Source organism: Paramormyrops kingsleyae, chromosome 11 (genome assembly GCF_048594095.1).
Source record: "Paramormyrops kingsleyae isolate MSU_618 chromosome 11, PKINGS_0.4, whole genome shotgun sequence".
Lineage (NCBI taxonomy): Eukaryota > Metazoa > Chordata > Actinopteri > Osteoglossiformes > Mormyridae > Paramormyrops > Paramormyrops kingsleyae.
In genome coordinates, this window is record NC_132807.1 from 25,145,617 (window position 1) to 25,157,001 (window position 11,385).

The following is an 11,385-nucleotide window of genomic DNA, read 5'->3' on the forward strand; positions in this document are numbered from 1 at the left end:
GGATGGTGCCTTTCTCAAACCCAAAGTCGCTTTACATGCAAGGACAAGAATAAAAAATGTAAAATGAATGAATGAAAAATAACTATAGTTATATAATGAATGAGATAATGGAAAATGCTATATGAGAAATATACAAATTCAAATTAAAGATTTTATGGTCAAGGGCCAAGGTAATTTCTTTGTTTCGAAGTATGATTAAAATGTCCTGCGATGGGTCGGCACCCCGTCGTGGGTTGTTCCCTATCTTGCGCCCGTAGCCTCCGGGATAGGCTCCGGATATCAGGGAAGACTGTGCTGGCAACCCAGGCAATCAGGAAGATTAAAAATACATTTGGGTGTGAAACAAGTAATATCCTTTACATGTGTGAGAATGCACCACTAAAATAATTTATCAGGTAAGTTTCCAGAGTTTCCTTCTTATTCAGAACTATGTAAAAGGATGCCTTATTCTGAAATTAACAGAATTAACAAAGACAAATTAACAGAGTAAGAGAGAATACATCTGAAGTTCAGAAAGATGTAGAGAGACACATGGAGAAAATGATTAAGCAGAAGACCTGCATGCACTCATTTCAAGGTTGTTATAAAAAGATAATTGCAACAGAAAACTCCATTTTGTCCAGACTGACATCATTGGTTGAAGGCCTGCAAAAACGAGGAAACTCGCCAAAAGAAAGTGTCATTCTTGTTTCAACATGGGATGATGTTTCCCCATATCAGAGACATTTAAATCAGACAACTAATCTTCCCTTGGGATCAGCAGAGGAAATAGATGAAAAAGTGGTTGTTGTTGACTCAGTTTGCAGGTTCTCTGGTCTGGAGAGAAACATTGTCATTGTGATTAATCCAGCAGTTCACTGGAGTCAGGGGAAAATTAGGGGACAGTTTTTGGTTTGGGCCATCTCCAGAGCTAGAGTATAACTCTGTTATTTCTGTGACACGAAAGAGCAAGAATGGAATTAAGTCTGTCAAAAGCACTACAGGGTAAATAGTGTAAATGTGAGCAAATGTTTTTTTTGCCCATCCTAAACTTTGGCCAAATCTACCTTTCTGCTGTTTTAGTTATAAGAACATAAGAACTATACAAACGAGAGGAGGCCATTCGGCCCATTGAGCTCGCTTGGGGAGAACTTAACTAAGAGCTCAGAGTTGTTAAAATCTTATTTAGCTTGGATTTAAAGGAACCCAAGGATTCAGCTTTTACTACGTTATCAGGAAGACTATTCCATACTCTGACTACACGCTGTGTAAAGAAGTGCTTCCTTAAATCCAGTTTGAAATGTTCTCCCACTAATTTCCACCTATGACCATGAGTTCTTGTATTTGAACTAATGCTGAAGTAACTATTTGGCATCCAAACCTGTTAGAATCTTATAGACCTGGATCATGTCCCCCCTCAGTCTCCTTTGCTTGAGGCTGAACAGATTTAGCTCAACTAACCTTTCCTCATATGACATTCCTCTAAGACCAGGAATCATTCTTGTGGCCCTACGCTGCACCTTTTCTAAGGCCGCATTGTCCTTTTTAAGATATGGTGACCAAACCTGCACACAATATTCTAGGTGAGGTCTCACCAAGGAATTGTATAATCTTCGCATTACCTCCCTTGACTTAAACTCCACACACCTGGAGATATACCCCAACATCCTATTGGCCTTTTTTATTGCTTCCCCGCACTGGCGAGAATGAGACATGGAAGCATCAACATACACACCAAGGTCTTTCTCATAATCAGCTACCTTTATTTCAGTAGGTCCCATAAAATACCTGTACTTTATATTTCTGCTCCCTACATGGAGTACCTTACATTTGTCTATGTTAAATTTCATCTGCCAGGTATCAGCCCAGTCACTAATTAAATCAAGATCCCGCTGTAGCTGCTGAGCCGCTAGTTCAGTATCTGCTACACCACCCACCTTGGTGTCATCTGCAAATTTCACCAGTTTACTGTATATATTGGTGTCTATATCATTTATGTAAATTAGGAACAATAGTGGTCCTAAAATTGAACACTGATACATATAGTCAACTAGCATTCAAAGCTTTGGTTACGGTTTATATTAACTGCACCTTCATAATGCATTTGTAGAATATTCAGTGCACTTTAATAATTCATTCATCCATTCATCATGCATTCATTGAACATTCATAAGCAGCATGTAAGAATACCTCAACAACCGAACATACCTTAACAGCTGTAATATACATTAATAACAAACATGATAAACATTATAACCATATAATCATGCAACTGTAGAAACTGTACTTTTGAACTATGCATTTATAGCCGTGTTTTTATGTATCTTTAATATGTGGATTTAATTAGCATTTCATTCAAAACCCCATACACAGGTATACAGACACAATCACATATTCATACTGTATTTTGTATCTGATTACTGCTAAGTTTCTAAATCCCTTTGATGGAGAAACCATTGTAAAGGCTGGTATTTGTATTACAGATCTTGTGAAATATGTGGTTTACTTTTGTCATTGTTTCCTTTTAAGTACAATACACCAAGACTGAGTTATTGACTTTCATTCTCTCACCATTTTAATGTTATGAATGTAGTTTTATTCTGCTGTAGTGTTTTTATTGTTTGCTTCCTCTCTAAATATAAATACTAAATAATGCTTTCCAAGTCACCATGGTTAAGAAATAGTCACATAAATTATTAAAAATGACCTTAATGAACTGGCGTCATATGCTTGTGATAGAGGACAAGACAAGTGGTATAATGTGCAAATAAATATTAAGGGTGTGTTCTTACAAAGTAGTTCCAAATCTTTCAGTTTTTTCCAAATCTTTCAATGGCTTTTACCATTGTTTAGAAAACGTACTATAATTTTCCTTCACAAGGGTAATGAGCTTTACAAAGCCTGAATGTTTCGGTCTAGTGCATTGAGGATGAAGCCCAGAACACCCTGTGGAACATGGTACAACAAAGGAGCAGAAAGGGGCCATTTTTGAGTGTCCATGGATTATTTACCGCGGTAATAGAGTACCGACGTACTAGACGATTATATTTTAGTGTTCTATCACTAGTACCATGTTGATGGAGGAATCAGAATCTCCAATTTGCCCATAATGTGTGAGGGCTGCAATGGCCTGGCATCTCATCCTGGGTGTTCACCTGCCTTGGGTCCTATGCTGCCTGACAGAGACTCCAGGGCCCCTCCTGGCTAAGTATGTAGATGTAAATGTGGCTGCTGGTTATTTCAAATGGTCATTGTCACTTGGTCCACCATACATTTTTTTTTTTCCTTGATCATATACTGTCTTGGTATAGCGCAAATAAATATTCCTGAAATCCTCCATAATTGTGTGTTTGGTCTGGCTGTACCCTTCTATTTCCGTTGAACTTTTAATACCGGCAATGATTGCCATAGCTGGTACCATTCACCGTATAAAGGGATACGCGTAGCGTGTCATAACAGCATAAATGCATATTTTATGTGCATTTTGGCTGTTATGACAAGAAATTACTAGATGTTGACCAATCTTATTTAAGCGGAGCAGCGCCCCTCCCCTAAAACAGAAAAAAATAAAATCATAGGTATGCCTCACCAGCACCAACTAAAGACCTGGGGTATGTTTTAACATTAAACTGTCTAACTGCAGAAATATAATCCATGTACTATGTAGACAAACCTTCCACCAAGAAACACACCAACAGGGGCAGAAGAATTTAATCAATCTGACACAAACTGATAAATGCCACTGGCATCACATACAAAATGATTCTGGACAGACTTTAGAAATGGTTCTAGCCGAAACAGCTGGGTCTTGGGGGGGGGGGGCAGCAGGAGTTTTGGTCCCTTAGTGATAAGCTGCACTCTTCTGGCCTCTAAGAAGATTTCAGGGGCTGTAGTATGACCCGAGTCCCACTGTCCATACTGGTCCAGGAAGGTAATGGGAGGGGAAGATGGAGCTCAGCACTCCCAGTCCCTCTTCAGCCTGAGGAAGGAGGCCAAGGCCAAGGCCGGAACCCCAGCAAGGACCACGTCACTCTCCATTCTTCACATCTATCATCTTCTCCTGAAAATACAAGAGGAAAAAGTAAGATTCTGTGCATAATAAGATGGGATAATTTCAAAATGATCCCTCCTTTATAAACAAGTAACAGATCAGAGATTCTCAATATGTTCCACTAAACTTAATATCATAGCAGGTCATCTTTATAAAGTCTATACAGCCATTTAAACCAGTATACCCACATGCTGTCCTATCAGTACATTTTGGTGGGGTAACACTGATTTCCCTCGTCAATGAATTACCATTTAGGTCAGGGGTGGCCAATCTTATCCACAAAGGGCCGCTGTGTATGCGGGTTTTCGCTGCAGCTCCCTAATTATATTACCAATTAGAGGACTGATTGGCTGAGTCGTCCTCACACCTGGGTTTGAGCAGTTGACCTAAAGGTTACCCCAAAAACCTGCATACACTCCGATCCTTTGCAGATAAGATTGGCCACCGCTGATTTAGGCATTTTGGTTTTGCCTCTATTAATTCCAGCTTTTTTCATACATGAAGCAGTTTTGTACATGAAGTCTTCTGCACATAATTTGAAGGATTAGTGCAGCTCTATTCATGGCCGTACCTTGATCATACTCTCCAGCTTGACAGCATCAGCTGCAAACTTACGGATGCCATCAGACAGCTTCTCTACAGCCATGCGGTCCTCATTGTGGAGCCAGCGGAAGTCCTTCTCGTCCAAATGAATCTGCTCCAGCTCACATGCCTTTGCTGATGGGAAACAAGAGCAGTCAGATCAACCCCAACTAACTGGGTGTCTTGTGGATGGAGCAACTTAATATAGACCAGCACATTCGCCATTATGAAGTTTTAGCAGGAAAGATCTTGTCCTTTAGTCTGTTTATATAATTGGTTATGCAAGGTTGGATTATTCAGCTATAAACAACATTTTCAGAACAAAACGAGGGATCAGACTTTCCAAATTAGCATTACTTCATCACCCCTTCAGCATCCCCATTATATAATTAGGACATGATCAGGTCAGTGAACAGCTCAGTTATCTGAGGCTGCTTGCTGCCATATGGTGTGTACATGGTATGGTAATAAAGGTCACGCACAATTTGAAATTCATAGTTTATGGTTGCAGTGGTAAATGAACTTATGTTCAACTCCCCTTACTTAAAGGAAAGATACTGATCTTCAAAAAGAAAAAGTACAGCCAAAATTTACATTAAAATAAGGTAAGGAAGCTTTAAATGTATATGTGGTATCAGACCAGACCAGACAAAAATTCCTTTCAAAGTAAAATGTCAGGTACTTGCATAAAGGTGTTGAAAATGCATGTAATTAAATTCCTATAGGGCAATAAGCCAGTTCTGGGGCAGAGTATGACCTAAGCACTCCCCCCACAACAGATCGTTTTCAAGTGTGGCATATACCCATGATGCAGTGGTATCTAGGTCCTCACCTCCCTGTGCTGTGAGGGTGGGCACCACTGAACTGTGGTCTTTGCTCAGCTCTGCCAGCAGGCCAGGAGAGATTGTCAGCAAGTCACAACCTGCCAGGGCCTTCACTTCCCCTGTGTTGCGGAAGGATGCACCCATAACCACAGTTGGGTAGTCAAACTTCTTGTAGTAATTGTAGATCTTTGTCACACTCACCACACCTGTTCATTAAGGAAAGGTACATGTAAACTGCAAGGATGAACAGCAGCTCTCCAGTCTCAAATGTTCTGGAAGTGAAAAAGTACGCTCAGATTATATTGTCTGACAAACATACATTAGGCCACTGTCAGCTAGTACTGAAAAGGATGCATGTTGCAAGTCTTACCACAAGCTATATAGGAAGCTAGACTTGCATCGAGAAACTAACCATGGCTGCATCCTCATTCAAAGGCTTCAACAATTTGCTCAAGTTCTGGCAAGATTATATCATTCTTCAAACGGTTCACGGGGAGAAATGACTTCCACAGCCTTAGCCAATTACCTGGATCTTCACTGGCTTCATAAGTCTTTTTATCTGTGTTTTCCTTGTGCCAGTCCAGGATGCGGCCCACAAAGGGAGAGATGAGGGTGACATGGGCTTCAGCACATGCCACAGCCTGGGCGAATGAGAAGAGCAGCGTCATGTTGCAGTGGACTCCGTGCTTCTCCTCCAGCTCCCTGCAGATCAAATCAGAAGTGCATTTCCTTATACGATTTCCCCCGTGATCTTTAATCAGTCCAGATGGTCACAGGGTTTGGTTAATTCTCCATTAACCTGAATGAATCATCCATCCTCCCAGCACATCCTGGTCAGGGTTGTGATAAGGGCCTGGATAGACTATCCTAGGTAACAAATCACAAAGCTGGGCCACACCCTGGACAGGTGAATGAATCATGGAAGGATAAATTAAGTGCACGGCTGTCAAGAGAGTATGGAGTTTCCAGTGAGAATGACTGAGGCTACATTAGAAGAACCCAAAAGCACACCTGCCAGCCTGGATCCCCTCCCAGGTGGAAGACAGCTTGATCAGCACCCGGTCCTTGCTCACTCCTGCCGCCTCATACAGAGCGATGAGCTTCAGTGCGCGAGACACCATTGCATTCTTGTCAAATGACAGCCTAGAGGGCAGCACAATGTCAATGATCGGTCAGCATTCACATTCATTAGAAAGCAGCTCCCAACCCAGTCCTCCTGGACCTCTAGATAGTCTGTGTTTTTTCCTGGGAGCTGGTAGGGAGCAAAAATGGACTGTCTAGGGGTTCTCAAGACCCAGGTTCAGAAACACTGTGCCAGTGATGTATTCAAGACCATCTGTTATGAGATCAACAACATCAAGACCCATGCAACCCAAGCGAGACCAAGACCAGATCAGTTCAATCAGAATTTAGATTTTGTTTTTGGTAGAGTGCACCCATATTCAGGCTATATTTTCCCGTCAATCACAAACTACATAGAGGGGGATTGTTTTCTGGGGGATAAGCAGTGTTAAATGAGAGTTCATGTCAATGTATAGTTCAGGTTATAGAAGATGTTCAATAGCATTTTACCGCTGGAGCAGCTACATTTTAAGTAGCGCTGCTATAGAAGGGCAACACAGGAAAATTAATTTCTGCTTAGTGAGGGGAAAGACGTGTATTTGCATAGATTCAGATAATGTTTTGCAATATTCAGACTTATGGACAAGATCAAGACAAAATAGACTCAAGACAGATCAGGTTGAGTGGTCTTGAGACCAAGACAGGATCTCGAGAATTACAACTCTGCACTGTGCTAAAGGATTGCAGGCAGTTTCTTCTAGCTATTGCTCACGTCAATTGCCACTTTGTTCATTTTTAATCAAAACAGTTTAACAAAAACTTGCAAGTTATCTGTATGAAGACTTAAGGAAGAGTTCCATTAACTACCAAACTGGGACTCCACAGTAAAAATCGATTCAAAGGCGAGCGCTCAGCCTGAATATGAAACACTGCAGAGATTTCAGATTGATATTTACTGATCCACAGACTTGAAAGGAAAAGTTGGAGGTCATGTGGGAGTACCTGGCATCAACCTCTGTAGACACCCTCCCTGGGATTTTTTTCAGGATCTCCAGGCCAAAGCTCACAAACAGCTTGTCCATGGTATTCATCACCTGTTCCTCTTCACTCCTATGATCATGGTACATAATTCATTAACTCGAAGTGTGACGACAGAAAATAATCATTCAGTCCCAGTGGAGCAGACGCCTTACCCTGCATTGGCAATTCCATATTTAATGGCCTGGTCCAATAAATGCTGGTAGGTGGGCATCTTTGCAGCAGCCAGGATGAGGGAGGGGTTTGTTGTGGCATCCTGTGGCTTGTACTCTTCGATGGCTGTTGGAAACATTGGTAGACAGTGAAGATGAAATTGTAACATTTCAACCGTCAATCCAGCAAAACCCATACAGATGTAACACAAGGAGCAGGCCCAATGGAAACCACGTAGGAATGTAGCTGGCACTAGGGATGGGCACTGTTCAGATGTGAAGACATACCAGTACCGGTACCCAATGGTCCCCTCTCCCTCCAGTACTTTACTCTAATGAAAAATATTTTAATACTGAAATCATAAAAGTCTGTCCATTCATCACTAACTGCTTAACCCCAATCGGGGGGGGGGGGGGGGGGGGGCGGGACCAGAGCCTATCCAGCATGAGTCTGAAAGCGTGTCATGCCAGATGCTTCAGATTTGGCAACCCTGAAAACGTAAAATTTGTTTCACATGAGTTTATTTATAAAACAGATAACATGACTTTATACGCATGTTAAAATGCAGAAACTTCAACGAACATGAAAACAAACTACGTCTATTTTTCCAACGTGTCATACAATACATATTGTATTTGAAAACTTTAGCTTTACGATTTCAGGAGAGCGCAGCCACTCTGTTAGGAACATTACGCTTTTAGTTTGCGGGTGTTAGCTTCGCTGCTGCTATTAACACGAATGGCACATTAGCGCAGACAAAGGCTGCATACGCCGAACTATACGTCTTGCTTGGCGGTCAAAGGCGTTTGACGTTCATTGGCGTGGGAAACGGCAGTTCTACTGCTAAACCACTAACTAAATGTTTTGGCTGTCGGTTCGGGTCCGTATGGGACAGCTTCTGGGTCCGGACCCAGACCGCCTGTGACCGCTGTTCTAGACCCACAAACTCATTCAAAGTCCACTCCATGGTGAAGTATGAGACCTGGATCTTAATCTTGCAGCACAATAAATGGCAAGTACTAGACTAATCGCATGACACGCATTAATGGAAACACGCCATTCACAATTTCACTTTGGTGACTCACTGAAAATTCACTTATAATTTGCATAAAACTGATTCCTCCCTCAGTGCAAATAAGCAAATCATTTAAAGAAAAGGGGCAGTGACTCAGCAAAATTATAACTTATACACAAGCCCGATATCATCATTCCTACCTCACCCAGTGACACGGGATTTTCTGCAACAACTGCAGTACTCCAAAATAAAAATTAAATAGAATTAAATACAACTTGGCTAGCCTTACTGCACTTTCAAATCTGACAGATATTCTCATTATTAGATAGAGGTTAATGGATGGTCAAAACCTCGTGAAAGCTGGGAACCCAGTCTAACTTCCAATAGCTCTAAATTGCCCCTGCTGAGCTGTCAGGCCACACTGCTGGACCAGTAAGCACTGAGGGGGCAGCAAACAGGAGAGAATGTCAGCTGATGGAACCAGACAGCTCCACCCACACAAGGGTCTGCCTGTACACAGTAGTCCGAGTACCACCTAGCTACCAGATTATTTAACTGATCTTCACTGACACACTAATAAGAATGCAGAAAAACATACTAAATTGCTGTAACTTCAGCAAAATCTTGGGGACTATACTGGCAGTAACTTGAGACTTTTAGAGAATCATAAATTCAGTTGTGCTCATGATAACGTTGTTGAGTATTAAGAATTTAATCTTGGTTGGCAAGGGGGGGGGGTGGTGACACACAAAGCAGGAACTTCATTTTTAAAATGTCCTTTTAACAAATGCACCGCACTTGTGTAACGGGGGGAATTTCACAACAAGGCTAAATAAAAATTGCTAAACCTCAGTACTAGCAGCGGATAGACGTGAGGAGGAGGAAAAAAAAAAAATCAGGCACCATTTAATATTGACACACACTGCCCCTTTAAAGCACCGTCAAATATGAAAACTACATGACGGGTATAATAGCCAATGTATTAGCAGAGCTCCAGGAGTCACGTGCTCCCGATCTGACAGCAGGAGCGATTCGTCTATAACTGGAGGAAATACGCTTCCGAACGAAAATCCAGACAAAGTTGCATGAAAACCTCGCCAGACATCGGACGAAATAAAGTTTCAAAAATTTACCATTTGCGCCTAGTGCGGTTAATTTCTTGCGTGCGGCCTTCGAAAAAGCATCTATAAAGTCAATCAGAAACCATTGTAACGTATACATGTACAAAAGCTCTAAAGTGCCGTCAGAAGTTCTAGCAAAGAAACTGAAACACTGGATTCGAAAGGCGGTCATCCGGCATAAGGAATCTGCATACTGAGAAACACGTCCCCCCCCAGATCAGTAGCCGTCTACATTAGGCTCACTATACATTAACACGTGTAGACCTAGCATGTCATTCTCTGATTTTCATCGTACACAACGCCCGTTTTGATGCTCCCCACCTGAAGAACCTCGTGTTGAACATCAGATCATCCGAAAAAGAATGGCAAGTTACAGGAACTACACATGCATGTCACGTAAACACCAAGGAAAACCGGACAGTACATTTTAACTGAAATCGATTCCATCGAGAGATTCATACGAAGACCACGCCTACGGCCACAACCACACAGAGTACACACGCCTCACGATAAGGTGCCGACGACATTATCAGGCCGATAAAAATGATAGCAAGGCCAAGAAATCCCAATGCCTAGGGGTGGCAAAGGAGAAAGGCCCGAGTCCGAGAAGCAAGCTGCCTCATTCCCAAGCACGTAAAAGAACAAACAACTGTTAGAATATGCTCCAAGTACGATGAATGCTAAACACAGCTTTAGAGGAAGCGGCACCAATTCGACCGAAAAGGCCCGACCACGAGTTATCGGTCGTTTACCATTAAAATCGCCCGTGTCCGCTACAACCACAGTGCACGTCTTCAGCTGGTCTAGCGCAGACTCCATCTTCTGCCGTTTCTCCGGGGCGACTGGGACTGACATGACTGGCGGCGAGCTCGAGCCCTTTTTATACCGGAGCGCGTGAGACCGAGCGCAGCTTCGAATCCGCGAGAAAGCCGAGAACGCGGCCCGTGGCGGCGGCGGCGGCGCGCTTCTGCGTGGGCGGAGTCACATAAAGAGAATGTCTGTGCAGCCAACGGGGAAACGAGCCCTCACCTTCAGATCGCCCACACCTACTGATTCTGGCCAATCGGCAGCAGACTTTACTCATTGAAGGAATTACAAAGTAAATACTTCTCTAATTCTCCGTTGCTAATATTAATTTCTGTTCAGATGAACTTTATTTCGTTTTTGTCTCCAAAACACTAAATAGATCTTGGCTATATATTTGGATCTTAGCTTGTCCGGCTCCACCCAGACCTTACACTATAAAATTTCCAATATGTAATACTTACCAAGTCCGTGACTTGCACTGTAAGCATGAAACAGAGTTTTACCGACGTATATTACCTCCCATTTTAGATAACTGAGAATATTTCATTTAATAGAGGTGATTTTTTTTACTGCTTTCCTATATGCTTTTGATATTTGGTAAAATTTTATTTGAGGAGAAACCAAAATTATATGCGTACTGCAAATAGTAGTATTATACAGATTAAATTCTTCAGGCGGATTTCCTGTTTTATACCCATTTATGAATTATGAGTTTTGATATCTTACTAGACCTATTCAGCTTAAAAACCTCCC

General features: G+C 42.0%; 1 protein-coding gene across 1 annotated transcript; it reads right to left on the bottom strand.

The window, feature by feature from the left end:
- Positions 1-3,672: 3,672 nt before the first annotated feature.
- taldo1 (transaldolase 1) lies at positions 3,673-10,781 on the bottom strand. The gene is made up of 8 exons (XM_023819606.2): positions 10,578-10,781; positions 7,692-7,815; positions 7,501-7,608; positions 6,448-6,579; positions 5,963-6,138; positions 5,445-5,642; positions 4,602-4,747; positions 3,673-4,039 (listed from the first exon to the last, which is right to left on the bottom strand). The coding sequence occupies exons 1-8, from the start codon at positions 10,678-10,680 to the stop codon at positions 4,007-4,009; spliced, it is 1,020 nt and encodes a 339-aa protein (XP_023675374.2). The 5' UTR covers positions 10,681-10,781; the 3' UTR covers positions 3,673-4,006.
- Between the last annotated feature and the right edge of the window lie 604 nt (positions 10,782-11,385).

Excerpts from the sequence above, each read along its gene's own strand:
- taldo1 (XM_023819606.2), bottom strand. The coding sequence starts at position 10,680 with ATGTCAGTCCCAGTCGCCCCGGAGAAACGGCAGAAGATGGAGTCTGCG. Across the intron at positions 6,580-7,500 it reads TCTACAGAGGTTGATGCCAG|GCTGTCATTTGACAAGAATG; the intron begins GTACTCCCACAT and ends GCTGCCCTCTAG. Across the intron at positions 4,748-5,444 it reads CACCCTCACAGCACAGGGAG|CAAAGGCATGTGAGCTGGAG; the intron begins GTGAGGACCTAG and ends GTTTCCCATCAG.